This window comes from Equus caballus, chromosome 17 (genome assembly GCF_041296265.1).
Source record: "Equus caballus isolate H_3958 breed thoroughbred chromosome 17, TB-T2T, whole genome shotgun sequence".
In the NCBI taxonomy this organism is placed as follows: domain Eukaryota; kingdom Metazoa; phylum Chordata; class Mammalia; order Perissodactyla; family Equidae; genus Equus; species Equus caballus.
This window is the reverse complement of record NC_091700.1, coordinates 21,427,930-21,442,445: the sequence shown is the minus strand read 5'-3', so window position 1 is coordinate 21,442,445 and position 14,516 is coordinate 21,427,930. Positions and strand designations below refer to the sequence as shown.

Below are 14,516 nucleotides of genomic sequence, written 5' to 3'. Positions count from 1 at the left end.
ACCTGAGCTAAGTGGGAAAGCATCAGGTTGGGGTTGGATTGGGGCCTCTTCAATAGGGTCTGCTTGAAGGGAGGTGGGGCTGGAGCTACAAGTGGGAGGTGACGGGGACTCCTCAAGCTTGTGGAAGGAGTCATGAGTGACCACTTGGGATGGAAATGCATTTACCTGGGTGGTGAGGACCTTAGCAGAGAGGTGCTTTCCAGAGAGCCGTCCAAGAGAAAGAGCGAGCTTAATCACGTGCCAGACCCCCAGGGTTCCAAGCCACCCAGCCAAGTAGGACCAGCCCATCCTCCTGCCTTTCTTGTCTTCACAGCTTTGGCCTGTGCGAGGTCAAATTTCAGTTACTACTTAGGGGAATAGGGAGAGGGCAGAAACTGCCCACCCCACCCTCCCAGAAGGCAGGCAGCTTCTGACTTCCAGCCTTAGTGTGGGGTGGTGATGGCAGCGGCAAGGAGAAAGCTGACCTTTGAATGAACATCAAAGGTTGAAATTTTATTTAATGACTTTGGCTGGACTTATTCCAATTATAGAATTGAAATTATGTTTTGTAATTTAAAATGACCTCAAGACTGTCATTAGATAAGAGTAAGCAGAAAAATCATAGGATCTGCCAAAATTCCCATCCCAAGGCAAAGAAAGATTACTTGCACAAAATACTCCCTACCCCTCTACCCATCCTTTTAAAAAATGTGCTTTGATATGTTATTACTCAGGCTTTCAAAAGTTATATTGTCTTCTCATATTTCTGCAATTTAAAAATAATTTTGCCACGTAGATTAGAGCAATATTGTAGATAGTGTTGTAGGCTGATCCAGCAGTCACTCACAAGTCCCTACTCTCTTGCTGGGACCTTCTACTACAGAGGCTTGAAAAGCTAAATATTCATTTTTCCTGCCTTCCTTGCAGCTCAGGTGGCCATGTGATAAAGTTCTGGCCAAAGAGAGAGAAACAAAGTCTGCTGGGAAAATTCTTTTCCTGATCAAACAGATGGAACTATCCTCTTCCTTTTCCTCTTCCTCCTACATTGAATATGGATATATTAGAGCTGTATAAGCCATTTTATGGGAAGAAAAGAAAGTCCCAAAACATCACTGGGATGCTGGTCCTGACATTTTTGAGGAATGGCCTTCCTCCAGACTTCTTGACGTGTGAGGAAAACAAACCCTTATCATTTTAGCCACTGCTAGTCAGGTAATCAGTTGCTTGCATCAAAACCATTTTGAACAAAACCCAAAACAAAACAAAACCTTGTTGACTGATGTTAGGAGTAAGTTAATATCTACCTATAAGCAGGCACTCATTTAACTCTCAGACATATCAGTAACATTTATTGCATATTACTCTGTGCTAGGCCCTTAAGATACAAAGAGGAATGCAGTGGTGCTCCCATTGGAATGAATAAAAATTGGTTATAATTAATAAAAATGTGATACATGCTATAATACCAATATGGATGCACAGTGTACAAGTCATATAGAAAGAAGCAGCCTGAAAGAGTTGAGGAAAGCTGGGAGAAGTGGTGATTCCTGGACTAGGACTTAGGGAATTATCAGATGGAGAGTGATGGGGGGAGGACTGTAGGTGAGTGGGGACAATGCAGGTAGAGTACATGGGGATAGCTAGGCAATATGAAGTGATGGTACTTTGGAATTGTTGTAAATATTGTAGTTTAATATTTAATGGTACTCGGGCTCTGGAATTGGACTACCTGGGTTCAAATTCAGGCTTTCCCATTGATAGATGTGGAACTACAAGTAAGATGTTCAGTTTCCTTTTCCTTATCTGAAAATTGAGGTTTTATATACTTCTTCGGGTTGTTTCGAAGCTCAAATGAGCTAAATCATGTAAGGCTTTTAGCACCTGCCTTGCACATAGTAAGTATTCCATAATCTTTAATATTTCTGACTGTATCATGGAGGGTGGGATGGCCTCAGAAGAATCTGAGAAGGTTGACTGGGGCTAAACTGTGCTGGGCCGTGTATGCCATGCAGGATAACTTGAACTTGATCCGACAGCCCTTGGGAAATTCTTGCAGGTTCTGGAGCACAGAATTAAGTCAACAATGGCCTCCTAGTTGTTAAGTCCTATGGGCACATTACCTATGTGGTAGTTGGCACTGCTCATTCCATTCTTGAAGCTTTTTACTTAATCTCCTGGATACATTTTTTTCTTGGCTTTTGTTCCTATTTTAAGTCTTATCTCCTTCTAAGTCATCCTCAGTCCTGCTGCCTGAAGAATCTTTGTAGAATGTAATCATGATCACCTAATCTGATTAAAATCTGAAAGTGGCTCCCCATTCCCTCCAGGTAACTCTGTCTGTGGCATCAAGGAGACTTCATGGCTGTATTCCTGCAAACTCTTCTAGGATCATATTTCCCATGCTTTTCATGAATTCTGCCCTCTGATCCTGTCCTATGGAACTGCTGGGCGTTCCTCAGCTTTAGTGCTCTTTTTTGACTCCATGATTTTGCAGGTCCTGTTTCCTCTCCCTTGAGAGATCCCTTCCCCTCGCTATATGGCTTAGTTTTTACTCATTCTTTAGGACATCACTGAATGGTGTGCCCACAATAGCCTCATCTTTCTGTTTTCAAGCTCAACAGCCTTGTGCTGACTCATTAAACAAAGGCATAAAGGTTTGCTACACCTTTGTCTTTATATAACTGGGAACATTTTCCAGAAGGGACGTTGGTGTGGACTGGACTTGTGACCATTATCCTGGATGGGATTTTCAATTACTCAAATGAGTCCATTTTAGGGACTGGAAGAGTTTCGTGATCTGGGAGTGATGGGAAGCTAGAGTCCATGCCACGCTTAATGTGTCACTCAGGGAAAGGGAAAGAAACACGCACCAGGGCAAATTAAAACGGGGTCATGAGGAAGAATAACATTGTTTTCTGCATCTATCCCTCTGCCTCCAGCTTGTGCAATAAAACAATTTTATTTACCCATCTCCACAACTGAAATAGGCTCAAAGGGCCCATGACTCCTCGTGTCTTACTGAGTTTGGACTCACTCTCAAAGAAAGGACTAAAGTTTTGGCTTCTTGCTGTTCTGCATTTGATAATGTGCTCCTACGAAATAAGTTAAGGCTCAGCTGAACACTTCTTAGAATACATCATTTTTGAAATTTCCTTCTCATCGTAAATAGTGGTGAAAGTTCATGAACAAAGATATTTAATGAAGTTTGTGCACTTTTCAAAAATTAAAATACCCATGTATCAGCAGGGTTAAGAAGCCTAAGATATTTCTTCTCAATGGAAAATTAGGCAGTTATTAGAAATGAGAATTATACAGTGATAAAACATTGAAAAATACCATGTACCCCTTAGTATAATTGCCAAAATATTAAAAACCTTTAAATTAATGGCAAAGTATAAAAATATTGTTTGTATTGGGGTGTTAGAATTATGAACAGTGTTTGAACTTCTTTCTACTTTTCTGTATTTTCCAGATTTTTATTCATTCCTTGTTTTCTCCTTCTCTTCCTCCCTCTGCCCCTCCCCCTTCTCTCCCTCCCTGCTTCCCTCCCTCCCATCTTTCTATCCCTCCGTCGTTCCATCCCTACTTCCTTTCCTCATATTTATTGAGCACCTGTTCTGTGTTAGGATCTCTTCCAGGCCTTGGGAAGCCATCATTAAACACGATAGATCCCAATTCCACATCTGCTTTTGTGGTGAGTTGGGGAATGGACTTGAGAGGAAAGAACTAGAGGCGAGAGAACAAGTAGGAGGCGATGATCCCAAATCCAGGTTAAAGATGATGGAAGATGAACGACACCAGTTGCTCTGCCCCCTTTCTTCTCACATGAGCTCTTTCTGGATAACTTTACCTTCCTGTGTTCATTTGGGCCTCTGCTCCAAGGTCACTTCTTAGAAAGGAGTTCTGTACCACCCTAGTTCCTTTACTCTCTTATCTTGCTCTGCTCCAGCTCCCCCCCCACCCTCAACCTTTAAATAGTACTTATCCCTGCCTGGCTGACATGATAGGATGATTTTATATATTATTTGTCTATTTGTTTATTGTTGTCTTCCTTCCCTGGAATGTAAGCATGAGATAGGGACTTTGTTTTATTATCACTGTATTCCTATCATTTAGAAATCTGTCCATCTAGGATGTAGAAGAGGTTTAATAAAGATCATCTGAATGATTAAACAAATGATTCCTAAATCTATATCCTTAGCTCAGACATCTCTCCTGAGTCCCACATTTGTATTTCCCATGCCTGCTAACCCTTTAAAGTATATCCTGAGTATACTCGGAACTCCAGATGTTCAAAGCTTCTTACGATCAGCCTCCTTCCCCAGCCAAACTGCTTCACTTCTTGTGAAGTCCTTTCCCTTAGGTCATTTCTTTGTCTCGCGTCTTCAGCTCTGCGCTTACCTTGCTTTGTCACCGCATCCTGTTTGCCTGGCTCCCTAAGAGAGAGCATAAGGAAAGCAGGTAGACCTGGGGGTCCTCAGTGGACTTAGGGAAGGGTTTGTGCTGAGGTAGGTGTGCTGTGACACTATAGGAGAGGGGCGAGAGCTCATTCTTTCCACTCGTTGATATTCTAATGCATTTGCTTGTACAGTCTTTTCTGATTGAAGACATAAATATTCGTATAGGAGGGTTTTCTGGCTATCTTTATATTGAATTAGCATATTGTCCTCCAATTGATTGAATGTGCTTACTTGTTCCAAGTAGGGAAAGACTTGCATGACTTAACAGCGCTTTCCCTTTTAAATATGGTTAGAAGGAAGGGATGGAACAGCTGTGACGCTATTCTGTATATTTATTACTGATAATGAGTTCTGAGTAATATTTCTTTGTGGAGAGGGGGAGAAGTGGTAATTGAAAAACAGCAATTAATACCATTTTTTGGGTCAACACTAAAATTTAATTATATTCAGGGTATTTAAACAAGCAGCACGCAAGTTTACCTGTTCTTGACGTTGCCTTTGAATTACCTTAATAGATGTTGCCTTTTTCTTTTTTTTGGCAATGTGTCTCTCATTCATACCTATGAGAAATAAGCCAGAGGAAAGGACTGACGTTCAGCCACATACATCAAGCCACACACACTTTCAAATTACAAGTTACTCTGGGGCAGTTCCATCAACTCTAAGACGCACGTTCCTGATTTCTAGGAGCTTGCAGATGTGATGGGAAAACAGACTACCAACAATACAATATTGCCAAATTGGTTACACACATTTTAACATGTCATTGGAGATGTTTATGTGTATTCTCATCTATTACTTTCTTACTGGCACTCCTTCCTCCAGCAAACTGAATCATTGACCCTACTTCTGTGCCTGAAAAAGAAACAGGAAACCAAACCATGGGAGACACCTGTGTCTGCAGTCACCACGTTCCCCGCTTGTGCCTGGGAGGCCACGATAAATCTTATTTGGAGATGCTGCTGGAGATGAAAAGTCAATAGAGTTGAATAGGCGCTAGAAACGTGTAGTTCTGCATTTCAGGGCACCGTAGAACTCCCCGAGGAACACACACGGCTTCCCCAGCGTGCGATGCGCCCCGCCGGCTCCGTATTGGAGGCGGTCCCGGCGCGGGCGCGGCTGCAGACGCGGTGGGCGGGGCGTCCTGCGGGCGGGGCGGGGCTCCGCTAACGGTCCGGGCGGGCGGGCGCGTGCCCGCGGGCGGCGCCGCAGGCACCCGGGCCGGCCTGAGCGCGCCGCCGCCGCCTGCTCCTCCCCGCGGCCGCGGCTTCCGCTCGCGATTCCACCTCGCCTCGGGCGGCTGCTCGCGGGGCGGCGGCTGACCCGGGCCGGGGCGGCGCTGGCCTGCGCTATGAGGTTCCCGCCCTCAGGGCCCGCGCCGGGCCTTTGGGGGCGCCGGGGCCGGCCGTGAGCAGGCGCGGGCGCGCTGGGGCGGGCGCGGGCCGCGGCGAGGACCCCGCGATGGGGGAGAGGTAACCCCGCCGGGGCCGGGCTGAGGGCCGCGAGGGTGCCCGCAGCCGAGACCCTGGGCGGGAGGGCGCGCTCGGGCGGGCGCGGGCCGCGGCGAGGACCCCCGATGAGGCGGAGGTAACCCCGCCGGGGCCCGGCCGAGGGCCGCGAGGGTGCCCGCAGCCGAGACCCCGGGCAGGAGGGCGCGCTGGGCGGGCCGGGCCCCGCGCCGCCCGCTGAGCATCCCTTTGCTTTTCGCAGGTGGCTCCGGGTGACCGTGCTCCCCGGCTGCGCGGGCTGCAGGACCGTGGCTGTGGCGGCGTCCTGGACCGTGCGCGACGTCAAGGAGCGCATCTGCGCCGAGACGGGCTTCCCGGTGTCGGAGCAGCGGCTGTGGCTCGGCGACAGGGAGGTAGGCGCGTCCCCGCTCCCCGGTGGCACGTGGGTTCTAGCGAGTCGGTGCGCTCGCTGATGGTGAAACCGGACGGGTTTTATCCTTGTGTCATGGAAGACAAATGCTCGTTTCGTGGTCACCCTGGAAGTAATGCTTTGTAAATAACAGAAAGAAAATGACACAGGTGTGTTCCTATCGGTAGTTGTTATTTTTGTTGACTTATTTCAACATTTGCCTTCCCCTCCTCCCCTGTTTTGTGTGAATCTTCGCTTCCTGAAATTAAGATACTTTTTGGATGGTTATTATCGCCAGAGGGTTCTGATGTTTCTTCTTTAGAGACATTGTCATTGGAGTGACTTAGTCATTACTCATATTTTTCTAGTTGTGTTATACATTTAACTGGAATACCGGTAAATATCCTCACCTTCTATGTCTTAGAGGTTCCCCCCATTTTTGAATTACAGAAATTTAGGACTGAAAGGATTTAATATAGAAGCTATTATTTTGAGGAGTAAATTTATATTAAAACGTCTGAAGTGCAAATGAATGACTTAGGAGATAAAAACCTAGGGAAAAAAAGGACTATTTCATTTTGTCATATAAAATCCTTTAAGATCAGTGATAACTACAGTTTTCTTAAAGGATGAGTTAAATGGAGACATTTTACTGAAAATTAACTTATTCTTTTACCCTAATAAATATTTTCACTTCTTATATGATAAAAGAACATCATTTCCAGGAGTTAAAGGAGGCAAAACAGAGCTGAGCAGATACGCAAGGAATGCTGGAGCCTCACAGAATGCCATGTCAAGTACTGGATCTCCCTACTACCCAGTACAGGCATTGGTGAAGTGCTCCATGCCTGTGATTGTTAATCCCTCAGTATAATCTTGACCTTCTGTGTCCCTGGGTCCACTCCGGTCTCTTGCCCACTTAGGCACAGATTTCTGGTTAACCTGTTCTTCTGTTCTCCATGGATCAGTCCTCCTTGCTGGTTCCGCACGGTGCTTGGTGGCATGCAGACAGTGGCTTGATTGAGGGCTCTGGACAGAGTTGAGGAGCGGAGCTTGTCATTCTCACCGCTTTTTCTGCGCTTCCCTATCTCTTAACCACTCTGTGTGTGCTCTTCCTGGTTCTAGACTCACTTCTTTGATTACCCCTCTGCTTCTGCTTTGTTATCTTGTCCTCTGGATGTCGTCATACCCAAAGGCTCAGCTATGGCTTAGTCTTGCCATTAAAAGTGTTTTGGGAAGTGTCTATGCAAAACGTGGATATGGGATGGTGAACGTGGCAGTGGAGCATAGAATGTTTCAGATCGCGTGTGGGGGTCTCATTAGGAAACTTGTGCTGGCGTGAGGTAATGAGGTTCTAGACCACAACTGTAGAGGTGAAACCGAAAGGAAAGATATGTGAGAGATTTTGTAGAAGACAAAATTATGGCAGTTTAGCACCAAATGGGTGTGTGTGTGGGGGGGCAGTAGGGGGTGGTTGGATGTAGAATAAGGCAGAAGGCCTTGCCAAGGATGTTCATGAGCCTTGAGTCAGACCAGGAGGATAGTGGTTCAGTTAGCAGAGATAAACGAGTACAGAGGGTCAGCTAATTTTGGAGGAAAGGCGGTGATCAGTTTGCTTTTATGTATGGTTCAGCTGGTGGTGGAACATAAAAGCAGCATCTGGGAAAATGCACGAAGGGGTAAGTGACCTAGATCCGACTTCTTCTACTGCCAGTAGGTGACAGAGGCCAGGTTAATTGACGTTTTAGAGAATCTGCATTCCTCTTTCTCATAGGAATGGGATAAAACGAATTCTAACCAATTCTAAGCTCTCTGCTATGTAAGAGTCTAGACTAGAGAGTGATATTCAGCAGGCAGCTGCCGGTCTGGACTGAAGCTCAAGGGATAGAGGTCAGTGCTGGAGATAGAATTTTGGGAAGTAACTCGCTCAGCACACCTCTCCTTCTGTCCTTTGGTGAAATGCGTTGGGAATATGATTAACATCTAGTGAGCAGCTAACTGTTCCACACATTGTTCTAGGTACTTTGCATATAGCATCTCATTTACTACTCAAAACTACTCATGAGTAGTTATTACTAGTCCATTCTGCAGAAGAGTAAAGCTAAGATTCAGAGAGATCAAGTATCAAATCAGGAGCTGAACCCAGGTCTGTCTGATTCCAAAGTCTGTGGACTTTTTATGGCACTCCATAGAGTCTGTCAGAGTGTCAGTGGGAATAAATAAAAGTTAAATGTAAAGTGCTTTAAAACAGAGGAGAAAAGCTTAAACCATTAAAGATGAACTTGAAAGTCGAGGATGGCGCTCACCCAGGAAACAGGAGAGGGTGCACTTCTGTCCTGGGTCGGAGATGAGGTCGTGTGACCTCTCCTGATCTGGGAGTGTAGTCAAGCTAAGACGTACTGTCAGAAAGGGTTACCATATATGTACATCTTTCACAGGTGCTTTTCTTTTCCTTTTTAATTCGAGACTGCTCAGAACCTTTTAGATTTGAATTAATGGCGAGAATTCGAAATATTTCAGGGTCAATGGGAAACAAAAGCTGTTGGCGACTCCATGTGGCTCCCTGGTTAGGTCGGTAGTGGACGCGGTTAGCTGTGGCACTTACTTAGTCCTCGGTCTTTCTCGGTCACCTACCGTCCTCTTTCTCCGTGTCTCTCTTGTGCTTTTTCTGGCCTGGAAGTGGACCTTGTAAGTTCTTCACTTGCCCTCCTGTCCCGTGAAGAGACTGATGCTGTTCGTTACAGCTGTGCGTCTTTTTGCTGGTCCTTGTTGCTCTGTTCCTAACACGTTTGAGCCTCAACCCAGGAGGTTTGAAATGCTACTTTCCTGTCTTTTAATTGAGGGAGAATGTCCTCCCTGTGAACTCTTGGATCTTGAGAGCCTCCTTGTGTCCTTGACAGCTGAATAGAGGGAGATGTGTTGGGAAGTCCAGATGGCGATTGACACTGCATTGTTTGCTTAAGCATTTAGAGAGTTATTGTTTCATAGTGAGAGAAAATGAGCATCTCTGAGGTTTTCAAGGGAGGCTGAGGCTGGCATGGACAGAGACTCATGTTCAAACTATTTTATAATATCACTGTGTTTTTTTATTTTTTTTTATTTATTTTTTTTTCAAGATTGGCACCTGGGCTAACAACTGCTGCCAATCTTTTCTTTTTTTTTTCCTGCTTTATCTCCACAACCCCCCCCGTACACAGTTGTATATCTTAGTTGCAGGTCCTTCTAGTTGTGGGTTGTGGGATGCCGTCTCAACGTGGCCTGATGAGCGGTGCCATGTCCGCGCCCAGGATCCGAACCCTGGGCCGCCACAGCAGAGCGCGTGAACTTAACTTTTTATTTTTAAAGATTTTATTTTTTCCTTTTTCTCCCCAAAGCCCCCCAGTACGTAGTTGTATATTCTTAGTTGTGGGTCCTTCTAGTTGTGGCATGTGGGATGCTGCCTCAGTGTGGCTCGATGAGCAGTGTCATGTCCACGCCCAGGATTCGAACCAACGAAACACTGGGCCGCCTGCAGCGGAGCACACGAACTTAACCACTTGGCCACGGGGCTGGCCCCCAATATCACTCTGTTTTAAAAACAAAATATAAAGACTGAAGCGGGCAACTTTTAAGATTTCATTGTCTCTGGAGATGAACAGAGACATGCTTGGTTGGAGTGATTTAGGGTCCAGGAAAGAGAAAGACCCAAGCCAAACCCCCAGATCTTGGCAAGCTCTGGAGGAGAAGGCAGAGAGCACTGCTGAGGGGGTCTGTGCTCTGCACTTTTCTTAGAGGGTCACTTCCCTGTAAACAGGCCACGGATCACCATCTACCAGAAGTTCACTGTCAGACTCTCATAGCTGGATGCTCACGTGGGTCTCCTCCGCTCTCCCTCCTTCTCAGGTCCCCTTTAAGACCAGGAAACTTCTTCCTGCCTTACAGATAGCCTTCCTTCCCGCTTTCTGCCTTTCTTCCTTTAAATGTACCTTAGCAGTACTGAATTGGACTAGTAATCCTTGGCTTATGCATGGCTCTCGTTTAGTAATTAATTAATCAGTCAATTAATTAGCAATAGAATGAACAACCATGGTGATGTCATCTGACGGGAGAACTAGAACACTGTTGATATTTTATATCTACCTCTGTGCTGCTCCTCCCCAGCCTGTATGCCTGTCTTTCTTCCCTAACCCCTTCGTGTTTATTATTCTGGTGCCTTTTTTTTGTAGTTGTTTTAATAGTTTTATCATTAAGTGTGAGAGTGTGTGTGTATATATGTATACCTATGCATGTTTATATATGTGTGTATAACCTAAATATATAACCTAAACAATATACTGTTTACTTTTAGTTGATTATGAACTTTATAAGGAGCTTCTTATTCTGTATGTAGTAACCTGGAATTAGCTTTTTTCACCCAACATTATGTTACGAATGTTCACCCAAATTTTTGTGTAGTTTAGTCCATTCATTTTTCATGTTGTATAATATTCCACTGTATCAATATGTCATAGAATTTGGGTTGTTTCTAAATTTCTCTTGTTAACAACAGTGCTGCTATGATTATTCTTATCAATATTTCCTGTGCAAAGAGTTTTTACAGGCTTTGCTTTTAGATTCAGTGGGAATATGTCTTTAAAGTGCTTTGTAAACTGGGAACTGTAACAATGTGTTCAGACTTTGTTTTAGAAGTGGGGACTAGAATGCAGATCATATACAGAAAGTAAGGAGATCAGATGGGAGATTGTTATAAAAATCCAAGAGATGTTGAGAGTCTGAACGATTGGAAGTGGAAAACAGCACGTTAGATATGAGAGAAATTGAGAATGGATATGCTTGGACCTAGAGATTAATTGGACATGTGATTTGGAGAACGAGAGAACTTTTCCCCGAGCTTTGCCATTAAAGTGACCAGGTAGAAGTTGCCCTGTGAAGGGAGATACAGAGTAAAGGGTGAGAGAGAAGTGTCAGAAGGGAAGCTGGTGAGGTCACCTTTTGACAGGTTGAGCTTTGGGAACCTTGGGGGTTATCACTGTGAGATGGGTGGTAGACAGTTGGAAATACTGAATTTTTTTTTCTTTGAAGAAGATTAACCCTGAGCTTATATCTGCCACCAATCCTCCTCTTTTTGCTGAGGAAGATTGGCCCTGAGCTAATACCATGCCAGTCTTCCTCTCTTTTACATGTGGGATGCCGCCACAGCATGGCTTGATAAGCGGTGCATAGGTCTGCGCCCAGGATCCAAACCCATGAACCCTGGGCCACCAAAGCAGAGTGTGCAAACTTAACTGCTATGCCACCAGACTGGCCCTGGAAATACTGGATTTTTGGTATGGTAAATGATGTCCTTCACACCCCGTCCCGGGAGTAAGTTACAAAGGTGTGAGATTTTGGTAATTTTTTGCAGACTGTTGACCTGTAAGAAATCACTCCGTAGTAACTCCTAGGAGTAAACCTTTGGGGAGAAGGTTGATCTGGCTTTGAATTATTTGCCTTATTTTTTGTTGTTGTTTATTTATTTATTTGCCTTATTTTTAAAAAGGCACTCCAATACAGTGCTTTTGTGGGTTGTGATTACATTGTATTGGACCCTGCGTTTTTGAGAAACAGAACAATCACCGCAAGAAAATGAGTGCGCAGGTGTTTGTCGGGGAAACGGTGGACCACAGCTGCTTCAGAGGCTGGAGTCCTCCTTCGCACCTCCTTCCCATCACACCTTTGTGGGAGCAGCGTTGGAAAACATTGGGTGTTTTCCAAAGTGTATTTCTAGGAACAGTACCCTATAAGATGCTTTTTGAAAACAAATGGAAATAAAATTTGCTGCTAAAATTTGTCAAATACTGCTTTCTAAGAAAGTTTCTTTCTTTCTAAGCAAGTTACCGTATGTATTAATTTGCCCGAAAAGCCAAATTATTCCGACTAATTTGAAACATCTGTTTTTTGTCCCCTAATGTCTGTTGACATCCCCTGGAGCTCTGTTCTGAGCATTACACTTTGGAAATGCTGATCAAAAGGATGATTTTGTTTATGTTGATAATCCTGATTCATCATAAAAAGTTGAAGTTATTTTAAGGTGGAAATGTGTGTGTTTTTATCTATTTGTAATTATTCAGGGGAAAATCCTTTAAATTTTTAAATAAAGTTTTCGACTAAATTTTTGTTCTTGGAAATATTCACTTCTCCAGAGCAACTTATTTCCAGATAAGAACAGTTAACAGGCATTATTTCTTAAGTGAAAAATAAAATTGAGGTAAAGTTTTGAATTTCCACTATTAGGCACTGTATTGCTTTTCATATGTTTTCTTCCTTTTTTCTGCAGTTATCTGACTGGATCCGGATTGGAAACCTGACTTCCAAAGATCGTCATCTTTTTGTAAACCTTCAATCAAAAGGCTTAAAAGGGGGAGGTATAACATTGACTTGACCGGGAGTATATGCCATTTTTAGTTGCAAAAAAATTATGTTTGGTTTAAAAGTGAATTGAAAGTGTATACGATTGGGATGTCGTGAGGGGCTGTCAGGGCCGGGGAAGACAAGGCGAGTGGAGCCACTGACTTGTAGGAATGCATGGGCTATAACAGTCTGTTGGACAGGGTCCCCTGTGGCTTGGTTTTGGTGGATGGTTGTACCCAAATGATGCAAATAAATTTATAGTGATAATTTTGTTCTTTTAAACACAGATTTCTTTTTGACTTATATACAGATTTTTTTTTATTCTGTTTGTCTGAGAGATTACTTCCCTTCTCTCCGTTCTCCCTGCACTTTCCCGTCACGGGTCTGAAGGCAACCTGGTCAGTCGTTTCTAAGAGTCTCTAGTTTAGGAAGGGTTTAAGGATATTTGAACTGGACGGCCGTGGAGACAATGGCTGTGCCGAATTTCAGAACAATCCCTCTGTGGATTTGAGTCTTTTCTGTCAGTTGAGTTTGAGAATATTGAGACTGTCTTATTAGGCACCACTGGCTTTGGCTTATTAGTTAGCGTCAAAGCACCTGCAAAATAGTGCCATTTGTTTCATTTGCTTGGAGAATAGCAACAACACCCCTACTGTTTTCTTTATTCTTGAATTAATAATCGTTTGTGACATTTAGTATACTTTTGAACTTATTTTTTTGTAAGGAAGATTAGCCCTGAGCTAACATCTGTTGCCAATCTTCCTCTTTTTTTGCTTGAGGAAGATTGGCCCTGAGCTAACGTCTGTGCCAGTCTTCCTCTATTTTGTATGTGGGACGCTGCCACAGCATGGCAGATGAGTGGTGTGGAGGTCTGTGCCCAGGATCTGAACCCGTGAACCCAGGCTGCTGAAGTGGAGCATGCTGAACTTAATGACTATGCCATGAGCCTGGGCCCCTGAACACTTTTTAAAAACCAAATTGGTAGTTTAATTAAAAATCTTGAGATTTGATAAAATTGAATCTTTACTTTGTACTGAATTTGTTAGGCAGGTAGGTTTTCGCACCACAGTGCTGCAGTAAAGTAGATGAAGTTGTAACTTGTATGATTTGACTGTGTCTTGGAACCACGTAACACATTGGAAACAAGCCGTGGGATTTTTTTCTAAATCATTTTAAATGTGTTCTCTATCTTAGGTCGATTTGGTCAAACAACTCCGCCACTTGTTGATTTTCTCAAGGACATTTTAAGAAGATATCCAGAAGGAGGACAGATTCTTAAGGTAGGGCAAGTATTGTATTTGTGTGTGAATTTACTTGGATAAAGATGAGATGGGATAAAATGACTTAGATGTCCTGTTAGTCTTTAAAGTTTTAAAAATTTCGTGGCAATCTGAATGGCTGTACCGATGTGCCTGGCGCCTGCCGCACGCGCTGGGTGGGGTGGGCTGGGAAGGGAGTCACTGTGAACAGATGAGGCTTCTGAGGCAGAGGAGCTCCTGAGCTGCTATGTGCTGTAATCCACACGGTGCTGCTCTTGGAACACTCTTTGTAATTTTATGTATTTACAATAATTTAATTTAGGGAATTCTATGTAAAACATTGTGCAGGGGCATTACAAACCAACCAACCGACCAAACAAACAAAAGAATACAAAACCTGTGTTCAGGGGCTTTGAACAGGCCCGCTTGACCCCTGGATTTAGAGGTGTGCTTTTTGGGAGAGTTTATTTAATAGGATAATTATTTTAGTTATTTCTATTTATGATATATTCCTTTAGTTTGAATACGCTTATTTAAAAAACAGAAGACTGAAGAAGCATAAAAGAAAGCAACAATGGAAGATATTGCAAAA

The 14,516-nt window shown here is 43.9% G+C and overlaps 1 protein-coding gene across 6 annotated transcripts in view; it reads left to right on the top strand.

The window, feature by feature from the left end:
* Window positions 1-14,516, top strand: part of SACS (sacsin molecular chaperone) — an 83,102-nt gene that overhangs the window by 29,899 nt on the left and 38,687 nt on the right. For 4 of the 6 annotated variants that reach the window (XM_023621385.2, XM_070240132.1, XM_070240135.1 and 1 more), the window contains 3 exons: window positions 6,150-6,300; window positions 12,592-12,679; window positions 13,860-13,945. In XM_023621385.2, coding sequence (XP_023477153.2) covers window positions 6,150-6,300; window positions 12,592-12,679; window positions 13,860-13,945 — 325 coding nt within the window. Of the gene's footprint in view, window positions 1-5,697; window positions 5,912-6,149; window positions 6,301-12,591; window positions 12,680-13,859; window positions 13,946-14,516 lie in introns of those variants that run through there. The other 2 variants (XM_023621386.2, XM_070240134.1) reach the window with 2 other exon arrangements.